Genomic DNA, 16,691 nt, shown 5'->3' on the forward strand with positions numbered 1-16,691 from the left:
ATGTATCAGTACACTAACTTTGCTCACGAGATCTAGACTCCTGAGCTAAAATTATGAACACTACTCATCAGCATGCAGGCCATACGTTATTTCTTCTGCAAGTCAAGGAGGTACATATATAGGGCTCTCTGTGCACATTTATTCTGCTAACATTTAAAGCACAACTTTGTGAAAATTCACTGTCCTTTGCCTGGCAAGATCTGTGCCTTATGAATAAACAAATGGATCAAATTCTGCTCTCGGTTACGTTACCATAAATCCAAAAAATTGCAGTTGACTGCAGTGGCGCTACTGTTTTATTAACGTCCAGAATTATGCCCTAGGAGATTCTCTTTTTCACATCCCATTATTAAGCAAATGAAACACATAAGAAGTTGCTATCCAGCGTACACTTCCTTGAGAGTAAATCTCACTGAACTCAGTGAGACTTATTTCTGAGTAGGCATGCATGGGAGCAAGCAATAAGTAAGTTATCTAATGGTAATTTTAAAAAGAGCCATCTATTTTCCTCTGCTATTTCACGACTTCCCGGGATGCTTGGGATTGCACAGAATTAACTGTCATTGGGTTTGTTTACAAATTCCCAGAGCGCTCAAAGGCAAGGCATACTAGCTAGACAGCTTGATTTGTATATACTTTAGTTGCAAATAGAAAAGGGGGGAATTTTTTAACACATTTTCTTTTTTTTAAACCTTGGCTGCTAGCTTTCCCCAGTTAAGAGGAGGTATGCCTCAATCCATTAACTGTTTTCTTACGCTTGTGACTGCACCGGCGCAAATCCACGGTTTTCCTGTGTAGGTAGATAAGACCCATCTACAAATGTGTCTAATCTGTGACCTGGTTTATCAGAGACATGATGCCTTAATGAAATCTCTGTTTTCAAAGGATGCGTGCCACTAAGTCAGCCTTCTCCAGCTTTGTGTAGCCAGGTTTTCCTGGACCTCAACTCCCATCATCCCAAGCCAACATGGCCAATGGTCATGGATGGTGGGGGTTGTAGTCCACCAATTTGCAGTGGGTCTTAGCAGATTCCCACCTGTATTGATTTAACTATCTTTAAAAAGGAATCCTTCACACAGTCAATGGAAATATAGGAATGGATGGGGAAAGTATTAGGAATTAAAAAAAAGTATCTAACTGTGAGCAGCAAAGAAGGGATGGAAAAGGAGCACCATGAAAGACGGGTGGAAAGTCAGCTTTGAAATTAGTGTTAAATTTGAATTAATTTGTTAAAAATTTGGAAAACTAATTAAAATTAACTGGCAAAAATAATTAAATAAAAAAGGAAGCCTTCTGTCAAGAATCCAAAAACAAAGACAGACCTGCATCAATCTACGACCCACGCAAGAACAGAAATGGCAAGAGGTATGTAGACTGTGTATTTTCTTGATGAAGTCTCAGTTATTTTTAAATAATAGAGCCTTTTTCTCAAAGTACATTCAGAAACCAAGAGCCTGATACCATCTCAAAACTTACAGATTTATGACGGTATGTGATTTTGAGTGTGCGTCATGCATCTGATAGCATAGACTCCAGCCCATAAAAAGATTAAGCAGCAATAAATCTTGTTTAAATTGAACATGTGACAGCTCCTGGTGTTTTTGTTGCAGTAGACCAACTTGACCACCCATGTGGAATTTGGTACATTCTGAAATCATGAGGGGGAGCCTTTTTCAAGAAAAATGTAGAGCTGCAAAGTTCAAAATCTATTGAGCCATGAAAATAAAACTGGTCTCCTAAAGCAGCTTTTGATATTTTCATCCAGCTTCTCTTAAGAGTTTTGGATCTTTTCAGTCATTAGCATTGCGTTTGTACTACAGATGAACAGGTTGCAGCTGCCTTGGGTTTAATTGCTAAGAAAAGGGAGCAATGAAAAAGGTGTGGTAGCAGTATTTTATTACATTTTTGTACAACAAAACCTAAATTGTGTGGATGGTTTCAGCCGAGAACAAAGACCTATTCTCTTTCTACACGGCTGTTCTTTGGGTTTTACCTTGAAAAAGAGCCCCAGCCATTCAGGGTAAAATAGTGGGTTGCCAAATAATCCACACAAGCTGTCCACCCTGGCCTGAAAAATAAAGCTTAATTTTATACAGAATTCATTCATTTAATAAAAACTCTTTCAGCATTCATAATAAAAATATTAACAAACAGGTTGCAAATATTGTATAGAACACTCATTTTTATACACACTGGCTGTACAGAAGTTTGGGTATTTTGGAAATACTGTGTACTACTGGAGGGGAAAATAGCAGAGGAATAAAGGATTATGTTTTCAGAAAATACTTATTTCCCTGCCCAACAAATAGTATCAGCTGCCATAATGAGAAAGAGAGAAAGCATATTTCAGTTTCTCATTGCCAACATGGCATTTATGTCCCAAATGAGATTCCGTAATTGATCCATAATTTGCTTCAGCTGTTGATTCTTCTGTTTCAGTTTCTGCGGAAAGAAAAAGTTTGTCAACACTGGCGTCTAGTCAGGTTACGTATTCTGAATTTAAATTTGGGGGGGGGGGTGGCAGGGCGTAGGGCAGCACAGAGATCTACTACAGGAAACCCCAAATTTGCCACCGAGGTTGCATTCCAGGTCATCGTGCACATAAGCCCATCCTGCCCCCTTCTAGGTCCAAAAATGGCGGGCGCATGCACAAACACATGCAAAACAGGGGGTGCCTGTACTTAGTGCCAAAGAAGCGTATGGGCAATTGTATATTGAGGAGTTGGTGATCTGACATGGTTACCCTTCCTGCCTCTGTTCCTTCCCTCTCCCTGTCCCTTGTTAAGTTCTATAATAATGCACTTCCTGTCCCTTGTTAAGTTCTATAATAATGCACTTGTTAAGTTCTATAATAATGCACTTGTTAAGTTCTATAATAATGTACTTCTATAATAATGCACTCCCAATTCTGCCCACCAGTGCCTTCACTGATAACACAAGGAACTTGCACCTGCACTTGCCTATTGTTTTAGCTGATAGCCACCAGTTTGTGCAAACCTAGCATATAACTTGGTGTTGCCATGAATTAAAACAGTTGCTCCAAAGCTGTATTTTACATGGCTGTGAAAGGCTTATCAAAGAGCTTTCAGTGTTGCCAAGAGGAGGAATTATTGCTCTGCCTATACATTCATGGTGACTGAACACCAAGTATGTACAGAGGCGTTTGCAATTTCTGTTTCACAGTGTGATGTCACTTAGGCCTTTTGACATAAAGAATTTAATCCTCATTTCCCCCCCTCCTGGAGCCATTTTTTTTTATTCAGCCAGAATCTAATAAAGTTCAACTTTGTTTGGCTGAATAGCATTTTGCCTCCTATGTTAGCACGTGCAATGTGGATTTGCTGTAGAAGATAGGAGCCATGCCAACTCAGGGACATTGCGCATGATGAATGTGCTTCCCGGGGTGCAACTCTTCAGATCTGAGTGCTACATACTGCACGGCTTTGCCTCCAAAATACCTCTCTGGGATTTTCTCTGGACTGTAAAAAAGAACTCTGCACCATGCTGTGACTTTTAAACTTCCAATGCTTTTAATTTTTTTGGAACACTCAACACAGTTCACACAGTGTGGAGAAAACACTTTTGAGCACTGCAGTGCACTCCATAGCTGCTACTGATGCTGCCAAGGCCACACTGGACGCATTTCAAGCATATTCCATATTACAGGTTACACCCAATACCACATGCTTTAAAAAGAAAAAGGAAGCTTCAAGCCCTTTGTGCAAAACTGGCTGGTTCATTATATATATGTCTCTCACAGCTGCTTCTGATTTGCCAAATATACAGAATGTACCCAAAGGAAAATGGCACCTAGCTGAGCTATCATTCTCAAACTGAGCATCAGGGAAGTGGATTAGGAGACACCCCATTGCTTGAGGATCCAAGGACAGGGGATTCTCTGCCTAGGCGGAAAGAGGCGAATGGTTTCATCCCCCAAAGGGAGGACTATATTTAGGTTATTGGGCTAAACAGCTTTGAAGAGCCGCAGTTGAATGGCAGAGCACCTGCCTTGCATGTCAAAGGTCACAGGCTCAATCCCTGTCATCTCCAGGTAGGGCTTGGAATGTCCCATGTCTGGAATCCTGGAGCGCCACTGCCAGTCATTGTAGATAATAATGAGCTATATGGACCAATTGGTCTAAGGCAGCTTCCTATGGCGCTCTGAAGTGTTCCAGACAGCAAGACAGACAGTCCAGTCCCTGGCATCTCTAGCTGAAATGTTGCTGGTAAAACAGGCCTAGGAGAAACCTCTGCCTTAGTCCATGGACTACAAGTCAGTAACAGAAAACACTGGGCTAGGTGACCAAAAAGTCCGATTCAGTATTATCACTATTCCACTGCACGAGAAAGCACAAAACTGTCCTTATTCACAGCACCGGAAGAAGTTCTTTACACTCATGCAACGCTAAATTCTGCAAACCACACATACCAAACGCCTGGCCTGGACTAGAGTCTGGATGGGCATTACAAGTTGTCCCAAACAAACCGCTGAACGCAGTAACCTGATCAGGAACTGCCACAGAACTCAACTCACTTGCACATCCTGAAAGTGCAAAAGAAAAGGGAGCAGAGAAAGGGCAAAAAGGGGAGAATCCGTTTGAAAAAGAGATCCACCATAGCACATGCCCCATTGTTACAGACCAGAGGACTGAAGGGAACCAGCTGCTTTGCACAGTTCGGCTATTTGCTTGTAGCGGTACAAGCACTGCTATAGCAGCAAATCCTTGACAAGGCAGCACTTGCGTCTGGGAAGCAGGCCTCCCTTTGTAAACTGCAAGGGAATGGTGATTGATCACAGGGCAGAATGCTCCCAGCTTCTCATCCAGGCTCTTAACTAAATCATTTTAGTTGGGGATCCTGACCGTTAGTACTTGAAGATTCAGTGGGTATAGTCAATGCCTTGATGAATTAGCAAGTCCTCAAGAACTCCCCTCAAACACAGCTGAAGAGCCTTAAGAGGATGCCATCACGGCCAACACAGGAAAGCAGATGCTGGATCACGCCTTTAGCCTGTCCTCAAATAGTTGGCATTCAAGTCCCTTTGCCTTTCCTGCAGCTCTGCTTTGAATCCTTTTTCTGTTTGTCAGCAGTGACCTTTTGCGCCACTGTCATTCTGTTGACTCGTGAGCAGTCTGTTCTTCACCATCAGCCTCCAGTGTTGTTGCTGCTGAGCCAGCCAGCCATCCCTGAGCCCTTGCACCCCACTTGTACCTCTGCGATAGCATTAAATATAAGTTGTTTTTACTGAGCTTTTAATCTCTGGTTCCTATTTCCAATTTCCAACAGTGTATTAAAGTACTAACTCCCCATCTCACATGAAAGCCTACACCCAGCATTCTACAAATTTCTTTCTCTCTCTCCAACATTATCATTTTCCCTATACCGGAAACTGCAGCTCCATAAGACAAGGCGCTGGATGGAACATCTGCTTACAGAGAGGATGCCTTCACAGCTATGCACCCAAGTTTGTCCTGACTTGGCATCAAATGTTCAAAGGAGTTCTGTGCCTTGATATCTGTTGGAAAGGCTCTTTCTAATCACTAGGCTTAGTTACAATTCAGCTATTGCAACTTGGAATAAAGCCCCTGCAGCAAATTTTTAGAGCAAAGGGGTGAGGGAATATGTGTGCATATGGGAGGCAATAACTCTTGAGTTGTCTTGACAATTTTCCTCCCTTTTAAAGGTGTCCTTGAGAGTAGAACCCTATAAAGGGTTCCATCTTTTCTTCTCCCAACCTTTTGCCTAAAAGGACAAGTGAATCGTTTTGCGCTTGCTGCTTTCATTTTTTTCAGCCATAGGTACAGTAAACACTGAAGGTTTCTATGAAACCACTTGGCTTCTTCATATATCCCATCCTTTTATTAAAGTTGCTGTTAATACCAGCTGTGTCAAATGCCCAACAAGAGTGAATGCAGAATGAATCACTACAATTATTATTAGATTTCATAGAAGAATCATAGAATTGTAGAGTTGGAAGGGACCCTGAGGAACATCGAGTCCAAACCCCTGCAGTGCAGGAATATGCAGCTGTCCCACACGGGGATCCAACCTGCAACCTTGGCGTTATCAGCTAACCAACTGAGCTATCCACTGGATTCATAGTGTAGTTATAGCCTATGCATTTTCTAAGAGCTGGTCTTAACCTGTAAAGCCAGGTCTTGGGGCCCCACAACCTGAAGGAACAACTCTTTCCATGCCTCTTCCTATATGTGCCCCACCAAACAGTAAGGTAATCTAAAAAGGTAAAGGTAAAGGACTCCTGACAGTTAAGTCCAGTTGCAAACGACTCTGGGGTTGCAGCGCTCATCTTGCTTTACTGGCCAAGGGAGCCGATGTTTGTTCACAAACAGTTTTTCCAGGTCATGTGGCCAGCATGACTAAGCCGCTTCTGGCGAAACCAGAGCAGCACACGGAAACGCCGCTTACCTTCCCGCCGGAGCAGTACCTATTTATCTACTTGCACTTTGATGTGCTTTCGAACTGCTAGGTTGGCAGGAGCTGGGACCAAGCAACGGGAGCTCACCCCATCATGGGGATTTGATCGGCAAGCCCCAGGCTCAGTGGTTTAGACCACAGCGCCGCCCACGTCCCTTTTAAGGTAATCTATAACTCTATAGAGCCCATTTTCCAGGTGCCTCCTCCTGCTGAAATTCAGAGAGTGGCAACAAAAGAAGTCTTCTCAGTGGTGGATTCCCACCAGCCTTTGAAATGAGCCCTCCAAGGAAACTCACCTGGCACCCACATGCAAAGGCTTCCCCTACTCCCAGATTCTTCAGCGGTTTCCAGACGTTTAGTATCCATAGTAGTTGTTTTAGTGTTTTGGGGGTTTTAACATCTTCTCCTAGCCAGTGTTTAATATGGCTTATTGGGACTGCTGCTTCCTTAAGGAAAATTCTGTGTGTCTTATTACAGACTTTGTTTAAACTGAGATTTTGTTATTGATGTTTTATTATTTACTTATTAATTTAAATGCTACTTAATGCCCAGATAGGCTTCCAAGCAGTTTACAGGCATAAAAACCAATTGTGAAAGCATTAAAATATAAACACCCATAATTAAAATATGCAAGAAAGCAGTCTCATTAAAACAAAGGAGTCTCAGGTCAACGGATCATGGGAACGACTGGTAGGATGCTTTCTTATGCATGCAATTTTAAAATTCTATTTGTGGTATTGCAAATTTTTGTTTTAACTGTACGCTGCCTAGAAGCATTTTGCATTAGGCAACACTTAAAATAAAATGCTGTTAACAACTACTTACTAATACAAGCATGGAACAACTGTCATTGGTGAACAAATGCCACTGACCTTGTTCTTCCTTATGGGAGGAAGGCTGTCCCACAATAGGGCTGCCAATTGCCCACCCAGAGGTTGTGCATGTAATTTTAAATGCTCCACACCACTGAGAGAGAGGCTAGCTGCTCTGATTCCCTTCCTATACTGCCCTCCTTGCTCATCCTTCTTTCCCTCCTGCTTTTGTCTGGAAAAAACCCACCCCCACAAGCAAGTAGGGAGGAGGATGGATGAGGAACAGGCAGGATCTACCTGCTGTATATCAGAGCATTTAAAGCTAAAAGGACAGTCTTGGGCAAGGACCTAGGAGCCCTATGCAACCGACAATACTTCTGACTGTCACTGTTTACCTCCCAATGGTAGAACCAGGCTGTAAAGAATGTTCCAGCAGACTCCTAAGTTCATAGAAGGACCATCTCAAAAAACACCCTTTTGCCCACCATCTGTCTGCGTGATTCCCAGGTCCCTGGATTGGTCTGGCCTTTGCTTGACTAACACAGTATGTGTTTGAGACTCATGCTTCCAGTTTCAGCAGCTAACTTCCAGGAACCTGTGATAAAGACTGCACCCTCCCAGCCAAAAGTCTGAATATGGTTGCCTGCAGCCTGTACATAAGTCTTCGGATTGCAAGAAATGGCCCAAAGTTCCAGGAACACAGAATCATAGAATTGTAGAGTTGGAAGGGACCCTTCAGGCGATCTAGTCCAACCCCCTGAAATGCAGGAATCTCAACTAAAGCATCCTTGACAAACACAGATCTTCTGTATGTCCAACTGCAGATATTGTTATTCGCCATTTTTAAGAAGCACACATGCCCTTCCTAACGTAGCTGCTTCTCAGCCTCTAGATGTTAAATGAAATAACTATATATAGAAATGAGAATGTCCGTTTCAGAAAACTAACATGACAGGTTAGGCAAGGGACACAATTAGAGCTGCTGGTGACAGCTCAGATTTTGTCACACAGGCAAACATTCAACTACAACGTTCCTATCAAATAGGCTACAATGCCAGAAAATAAGGACTGATGCATTTTTTTCTACACAAGCCAAAATCACAGCTATCTGGAGCAAGGAGATAGTGATGAGCAACAAATTGGTTAAAACAAAAACAACAAAGAAGAGAGTAATTCGTTAAGATTATGGGTGGCATTCAATTAAGTTTTACTGTCAGTAGACCCACTGAAAATTAGTAGGCCTAAGTTGGTCATGTTTATTAACTTATTAATAAATTAAACTTATTAACTGAGACCTCCGGGTATAGGGCAGTATATAAATCCAATAAACAACAACAACTTCAATGGGTCTGTATTCTGTAGGACTAGCAAATACCACCCCAAGGGTTGTATCCAGTGCAAGACTTACTCAGAGTAGATCCATTGGAGTTAATGAGCATAACTACGTTATGTTCATCAATTCCAACGGGCCTACTCCGAGTAGGATGAGCATTAACTGTAAACCTATGGATAGAATTCAATGTTGCATTAAGTGAACTGTTCTGTCTGGCAAGCAGAAATGCTTGTACTGACGGAGCAATCTCCCCTCTTCTCCCTCCCCACATGCTGTTCTGGGGGTTCTTCTGACCACAAGCCAATGGGGGGTGCAGGGGGAGGAGAGCAGGGAAGCTCTAGCTGGGCTTGTTGCTGTCAGTTTGCATTTCTTAGCACAGAAAGTATTGATCTTTCCTATTCTGATTAGTTCAATAGGGTTCTAGAACGTTTCTTCTCTTTGTGAAAGAAGTTTTATTACTATGTGAGACTTTGCGCCTGCCCATTAGGGGAAATAGGAAGCCCAGAGTATTTATTTTTTAGATGTCCCTTTTATGACGAGATACGCAGAGATACCATTGACCCTCAGCTGGAGAGGCTTGCTAACCTTTCAGATAAGTCTAAACTCAATTCTCTCCTCTTAGGCAAAGACCACAAGACAACCTGGATGGTCACCAGAGTCTGAGCGCAGATTTGCAGGCGCAGACCACCCCCTGAAACAAATTAGTTCACTAGGAAAACAGTCGAAGTTGGCCTCCATGGTGGCAGGGCCAATTTGTATGGTAGCCCAAATTTTAGGTCTTTATGTGCATATGCGTTTATCTCAGATTTTAATCTTTAAGCTGGTGTTGTATAAATGTTTTAAATGTATTTTTTATTCTGGTGAAAGCTGTCCCAGTTGTGCTTTCTGGTCTTTGACCGTAATAAAATTATGTACGTATGTACTATGTGAGAGAAACAGGAAGAAGGTTTCTGATGTTTGGGTTATTTCTCTGGGGAGCTGAGTACAGATGGTTTGAACTGTTACTGTTATCTTTCTGCCAAGGTCGCCACTGACTATAATAATAGGGCCAGGAGGAGCCTGGGTTTCACTCACTTTCTCTTCTATCTCTCTTTGTTCTTATATTCTGTTTCTGTATGCTATAGTGTTGTTTAGTCTTATTATAAGTTTGTAAGTTTTATTGTCCCCTTCATGGATCACTGCCTTGCCGTGGCAAAGGGGCTTGAGTAACTCAGAGAAGCTATGAGCTATGCCGTGCTGGGCCACCCAAGATGGACAGGTCATAGTGGAGAGTTTTGACCAAACGTGATCCACCTGGAGCAGGAACCGGCAAGCCACTCCAGTATCCCTGCCAAGAAAACTCCATGGACAAAGGCAACAGGCATATGAAAGTTATGACGCTGGAAGATGAGCCCCTCAGGTCGGAAGGCGTCCAACATGCTACTGAGGAAGAGCGGAGGACAAGTACAAGTAGATTCAGAGCTGATGAAGCGGCTGGGCCAAAGCCAAAAGGACACTCAGTTGCGGATATGCCTGGAAGCGAAAGGAAAGTCCAATGCTGTAAAGAAAAATATTGCATAGGAACCTGGAATGTAAGAACCATGAACCTGGGTAAGTTGGATGTGGTCAAAAATGAGATGGTAAGAATAAATATTGACATCCTGGGCATCAGTGAACTAAAATGGACGGGAATGGGCGAATTCAGTTTGGATGACCATCATATCTACTACTGTGGGCAAGAATCCCGTAAAAGAAATGGAGTGGCCCTCATAGTCAACAAAAGAGTGGCGAAAGCTGTACTGGGATGCAATCTAAAAAATGATAGAATGATCTTGATACGAATCCAAGGCAGACCTTTTAACATCACAGTAATCCAAGTTTATGCACCAACCACTGGTGCTGAAGAAACTGAAATTGAGCAATTCTATGAAGACTTACAACACCTTATAGAAATGACACCAAAGAAGGATGTTCTTCTCATTATAGGGGGTTGAAATGCTAAAGTAGGGAGTCAAGAGATAAAAGGAACAACGGGCAAGTTTGGCCTTGGAGTTCAAAATGAAGCAGGGCAAAGGCTAATAGATTTCTGCCAAGAGAACAAGCTGGTCATCACAAACACTCTTTTCCAACAACACAAGTGACGACTCTACACATGGACATCACCAGATGGGCAGCATCGAAATCAGATTGATTATATTCTCTGCAGCCAAAGATGGAGAAGCTCTATACAGTCAGCAAAAACAAGACCTGGAGCTGACTGTGGCTCAGATCATCAGCTTCTTATAGCAAAATTCAAGCTTAAACTGAAGAAAGTAGGAAAAACCACTGGGCCGGTAAGATACAATCTAAGTCAAATCCCTTATGAATACACAGTGGAAGTGAGGAACAGGTTTAAGGATTTAGATTTGATGGACAGAGTGCCTGAAGAACTATGGATGGAGACTCGTAACATTATACAGGAGGCAGCAACTAAAACCATCCCAACGAAAAGGAAACGCAAGAAAGCAAAGTGGCTGTCCAACGAGGCCTTACAAATAGCGGGGGAGAGAAGGCAAGCAAAATGCGAGGAAGATAGTGAAAGATACAGGAAATTGAATGCAGATTTCCAAAGAATAGCAAGGAGAGACAAGAAGGCCTTCTTAAACGAGCAATGCAAAGAAATAGAGGAAAACAATAGAATGGGAAAAACCAGAGATCTGTTCAAGAAAATTGGAGATATGAAAGGAACATTTCGTACAAAGATTACCATAATAAAAGACAAAAGTGGAAAGGACCTAACAGAAGCAGAAGACATCAAGAAGAGGTGGCAAGAATACACAGAGGAACTATACCAGAATGAAATGGATGTCTCGTATACCCCAGGTAGTGTGGTTGCTGACCTTGAGCCAGACATCCTGGAGAGTGAAGTCAAATGGGCCTTAGAAAGCACTGCTAATAACAAGGCCAGTGGAAGTGATGATATTCCAGCTGAACTATTTAAAATTTTAAAAGATGATGCTGTTAAGGTGCTACACTCAATATGCCAGCAAATTTGGAAAACTCAGCAGTGGCCAGAGGATTGGAGAAGGTCAATCTACATCCCAATCCCAAAGAAAGGCAGTGTCAAAGAATGCTCTAACTACCGCACAATTGCACTCATTTCACACGCTAGCAAGGTTATGCTTAAAATTCTACAAGGCAGGCTTAAGCAGTATGTGGACCGAGAACTCCCAGAAGTGCAAGCTGGATTTCGAAGGGGCAGAGGAACCAGAGACCAAATTGCAAACATGCGCTGGATTATGGAGAAAGCTAGAGAGTTCCAGAAAGACATCTACTTCTGCTTCATTGACTATGCAAAAGCCTTTGACTGTGTCGACCACAGCAAACTATGGCAAGTTCTTAAAGAAATGGGAGTGCCTGATCACCTCATCTGTCCCCTGAGAAATCTCTATGTGGGACAAGAAGCTACAGTTAGAACTGGATATGGAACAACTGATTGGTTCAAAATTGGGAAAGGAGTACGGCAAGGCTGTATATTGTCTCCTGCTTATTTAACTTATATGCAGAATTCATCATGCGAAAGGCTGGGCTGGATGAATCCCAAGCCGGAATTAAGATTGCCGGAAGAAATATCAACAACCTCAGATATGCAGATGATACAACCTTGATGGCAGAAAGTGAAGAGGAATTAAAGAACCTTTTAATGAGGGTGAAAGAGGAGAGCGCAAAATATGGTCTGAAGCTCAACATCAAAAAAACGAAGATCATGGCCACTGGGCCCATCACCTCCTGGCAAATAGAAGGGGAAGAAATGGAGGCAGTGAGAGATTTTACTTTCTTGGGCTCCATGATCACTGCAGATGGTGACAGCAGTCACGAAATTAAAAGACGCCTGCTCCTTGGGAGAAAGGCGATGGCAAACCTAGACAGCATCTTAAAAAGCAGAGACATCACCTTGCCAACAAAGGTGCGTATAGTTAAAGCCATGGTTTTCCCAGTAGTGATGTATGGAAGTGAGAGCTGGACCATAAAGAAGGCTGATCGCCGAAGAATTGATGCTTTTGAATTATGGTGCTGGAGGAGACTCTGGAGAGTCCCATGGACTGCAAGAAGATCAAACACATCCATTCTTAAGGAAATCAGCCCTGAGTGCTCACTGGAAGGACAGATCATGAAGCTGAGGCTCCAATACTTTGGCCACCTCATGAGAAGAGAAGACTCCCTGGAAAAGACCCTGATGTTGGGAAAGATTGAGGGCACAAGGAGAAGGGGACGACAGAGGACGAGATGGTGGGACAGTGTTCTCGAAGCCACAAACATGAGTCTGACCAAACTGCGGGAGGCAGTGGAAGACAGGAGTGCCTGGCGTGCTCTGGTCCATGGGGTCACGAAGAGTCGGACACGACTAAACGACTAAACAACAACAACAAGTTTTATTGTAAGTGCTGCAACTGGATTTTTATGGACTGTGCCAATCCTAAATGTTTTAGATTTGTGACCATTTATGTTCATTTGCCGTCAGTGCCAGTAAAGCTCTGCTGGATGAAGTACAATTGCCTCTGGTCTATTTTTTGAAAACTCTGCTACGTGTTTTAAGTTTTTTCCTCCTCCTGCACTGGCACGACAGTTGTGCTGGCTTTCACTACTACAGGTATTTAATTGAATCTGGCACTATTTCTTTTCCGTGACTCAGAAGTATGTTTAAGGCTGTACAGGCAAACTAGTAAAGAAAGCTTCTGATAGGAACTCTGCTGCATGCAAATCGTATCAACTATTACCTTGTTCACTTCCATGATTTCCCTTCTCTCTTCGCTAGCAAAGAGAAGCTGGCTGGCTGCTCCTCGATCATCATGCTTAGAGCCATCCTCCTCGACATACGGAATGAGTTGCTGCAAATGTTAACAAAGCTGCTGTATAAAACATGCTCTATAAAATATACTGAGAGCTTTTCGTAGAACCACGAATGAAAAACCATGCCCTAAAACTTGTCAGCCAAGATAAATATGAAATTACAGAAACACTAGCTTTTTAAAATCACATTTCTATTATATTTATTTGTCTTTGGACATCTTAAAAGCTGAAGACAGCTACTCTTGTGCAAATGCTTAATACAAATTATTATTTATTAAATTTATATCCCACCCTTCTTTCCAAAGAAGCCTTGGGCAGATAAAAAGAAGAGATCAAACAGCTTTAAAGCACTTTAAAAACAATTCCAATACAGCTGCAGGCTGGGAAAGATCTCAAAAGGGTTAAAAATATGCTCCATGAAACATTTCCCCTCACATCCAAGGGGCATAAGAAGAAAATGAAATTCTAAAATGCACTGGTTCAAGCATGAAACCAGAGAATGTGGTCCACAGAATGGGAAAGATCCAGCGACACACAAGTAGGCATCCACTTTGTTACACAACTTCCTCTTGCCCCCTGCAGCATCTCCTGCTCTGGAGACTGGAGGACCCCCCTGGAACAGGTTTTGGAGACATACTATGGGGTGGGAGTGGGGAAGGTGGGAGAAGAGAAACCAGATGCCCTGTTGCACAACTGTCAAGCAAGCGGTTACAATTGGATCTGTCACCGTGTTTCTGACTTACTGAAATATATACAGCATGATCTAAATATCTGTACGTCTCCTCCACTTACCTCTATTGGAACAGTTTCAAGTCCTGCACAGTTTTCATTGCATTTGTCATAGACCAATCTGAGTTTCCTAAAAAATATTGCGAGCTGACGCAGATGTTCTTGAAGCTTCCCTAATCTGTCTTGATATGTGCCTGTATGATAGGTAACACCATTTGGAAGCTGGAGGGGGAATGAATGAAATCCATGGTTACATTTCATCTACACTGAAAAATCAAAACAATTACAGAGATGCATATTTCTTGCAAACACCTCCCCCAGCCATTAATGCTAACTGCAGTACTTGTTCCAACTAGTTCAATATTGTTTTCATTTATTTAATTTTATCCTCTATGTGAATCAGCTATTTTGTACATAAATTTCATGAGATTTCTGGAACACACAAAGTACAGAACAGAGTTAGCCAGGTACTTCATTCCAGCTCATATTCTCCATAAAACTGTAGAAGTTTTGGTTCTGTTCTAAACTTGTTACAGCAAAGTGAGCCCCACCGAAATGAGTGGAATTTACATCTGTTTTAGTACGCTAAGGATTGAAGGCTTTTGCAAAACCATTTTTAATCAATTATGAGGAAAGAATATTATTCTGCAAGTAAAGAATCTGGTGACAGAAATCTTTCCTAGGATGGTATATAAACAATATCTCATGGAGCAATACATTCCAGGGAATATATTCTGCACTTCTGAAAGAATTTTTTAAAAATGTACTTTCCCAGTATTAGGTATAAATTGGCGTATGCAGTGAAAATATTGAACTGTTTAAAAAAATTCAGAGTAACCAAAGTAGAACAGTACCTGCTATCCTCAAGTTGTACAGAGCTAAAGGAGTGTTGAGTTTATTTAGTAAGCAACACAAGACATTTATTCCATACTGGAATAAAAAAAGTATCCTGCGAAGAATTTGAAGAGAGCTACTGTCGTCATTGCTGCAGGCCAGTTAGTGCCAACTATAACTTTTATCTGCTTGTCTTGTTCTTGTATCTGTATCAATTTGAACCATTCTTTGTACACTTTAAATATTAAAGTGTTTCTATCTTTATATTACAGGTACTTTATATTACAGGTACTTGGCCAACACAGTGCCTCAGAGCCAACCCCTCCCTTTCACGTGCCCAAACTCTTTCCATACAACCTTGCAATTTGCCTGCATTTCCTCCTCTATATTTGACCCCATTCCAAGAGCTGAGAACAGAGAACGCATTCAAGTGGGTGGGGGAAGACACCAGGTGTGTAGATGTGTGTTGTTTGTGAGGAAGAGAGAGAAACGGGTTTCTTCGCCTACTGCTGCCCACCTGCATGTTCCTCAACAGCTGGAAGATCTCCATGGTGCGAAGCACAATGTCCTGAACCGTCTCTTGCCCGATGCGGCACAGGGAAGCTGTGTTCACTTCCCGAGCGGCCTGGGATTGGGGTCCCGAAAACGGCCCGGGAGCCATCCCTGCTCCGGCCAGGGGAGGGGTGGACATGTTTGCTGCTGTGTGGAGGAAGGAGAGGTTAAAAAAACCAAAACGGCCTCGGTCCTGTATACCTGAAGGAGCGTCTCCACCCCCACTGTTCAGCCTGGACACTGAGATCCAGCGCCGAGGGCCTTCTGGTGGTTCCCTCATTGCGAGAAGTGAGGTTACAGGGAACCAGACCGAGGGCCTTCTCAGTAGTGGCACCTGCCCTGTGGAATACCCTCCCTTCAGATGTGAAGGAAATAAGCAGCTATCCTATCTTTAAAAGACATCTGAATGCAGCCCTGTTTAGGGAAGTTTTTAATATTTAATGCTGTATTGTTTTAAACATTTGATTGGGAGCCGCCCAGAGCGGCTGGGAAGACTCAGCCAGATGGATGGGGTATAAATAATAAATTATTATTATATTATTATTATTATTAAAAACCCACAAAAAATACGGAACGTCAAGACATGCATACACGTGTGTGTGCCACAGCCAGCAGGGTTATATTTCTCTGCGCTTTCTCTACGGTTCTGTGGGCCTGGACCTGATTAAAGGATTCGGGACCCTTGGCCCTGAGCGGCAGCAGCCACCAACCCACATTCAGGGGCACCCAGAGGCACCTAGACGAGCCTCTTTCCGTACCGACCAGCCCGGCGTACTCCAGCGCTTTCCGGGCCGGGAGAACCGAGAGAGGCCGCCGCCGCCGCGAGAGGCGAGGAGACGCTTCCTTCCGCTTCAGGTACAGAGCAGCCGGGCACAGAGCGCGCAGCTCAGATTAAAAGCGACGGAAGGGAAAAAAGGGGGAGACGCCTCGCGACGGCGGCGGCACCGTGACACTACTTCCGCTTCCGGGAGGGACGACGTATCCTCCCCTTGGCCGTCCACTGTCCCTCCCGGAAACGGAAGCGGAGGATCTCTCCGCAGAGGGTTGTGTTGGTGGGTCTGGGAGCGTAAAGCAGATGACGTATTATCCCGGGTGGTAGTAAAGCAGCGGGGTATATGCATTAGTGCATGAGTATATACAATAGAATATTAATGGGGAGTCCGGGTGGGGAATAGAAGATAATTTAT

At 43.1% G+C, this 16,691-nt stretch overlaps 1 protein-coding gene and 1 long non-coding RNA gene across 8 annotated transcripts; both read right to left on the bottom strand.

The window, feature by feature from the left end:
- Positions 1 to 1,879: 1,879 nt before the first annotated feature.
- Positions 1,880 to 16,425, bottom strand: MED30 (mediator complex subunit 30). 7 transcript variants are annotated; one of them, XM_081012880.1, is made up of 5 exons: positions 16,263 to 16,425; positions 15,470 to 15,651; positions 14,182 to 14,340; positions 13,317 to 13,427; positions 1,880 to 2,442 (listed from the first exon to the last, which is right to left on the bottom strand). In XM_081012880.1, exons 2-5 carry the CDS (start codon positions 15,641 to 15,643, stop codon positions 2,347 to 2,349), a joined length of 540 nt encoding a protein of 179 aa, XP_080869006.1. In that variant the 5' UTR covers positions 15,644 to 15,651; positions 16,263 to 16,425; the 3' UTR covers positions 1,880 to 2,346. The 7 variants fall into 7 exon arrangements, with proteins under 7 accessions (XP_080869006.1, XP_080869008.1, XP_080869011.1 ...); XM_081012882.1 differs by having other exon boundaries at positions 15,470 to 15,648; positions 16,263 to 16,424; XM_081012885.1 differs by having other exon boundaries at positions 15,470 to 15,648; positions 16,241 to 16,424.
- Positions 8,216 to 10,520, bottom strand: LOC308480987. The gene is made up of 2 exons (XR_013988388.1): positions 8,578 to 10,520; positions 8,216 to 8,527 (listed from the first exon to the last, which is right to left on the bottom strand). It is a non-coding gene; the product is annotated as an uncharacterized lncRNA (long non-coding RNA).
- Positions 16,426 to 16,691: the final 266 nt, after the last annotated feature.

The sequence above is a fragment of the Podarcis pityusensis genome (assembly GCF_964106645.2).
Source record: "Podarcis pityusensis genome assembly, chromosome: 7".
NCBI classification, from domain to species: domain Eukaryota; kingdom Metazoa; phylum Chordata; class Lepidosauria; order Squamata; family Lacertidae; genus Podarcis; species Podarcis pityusensis.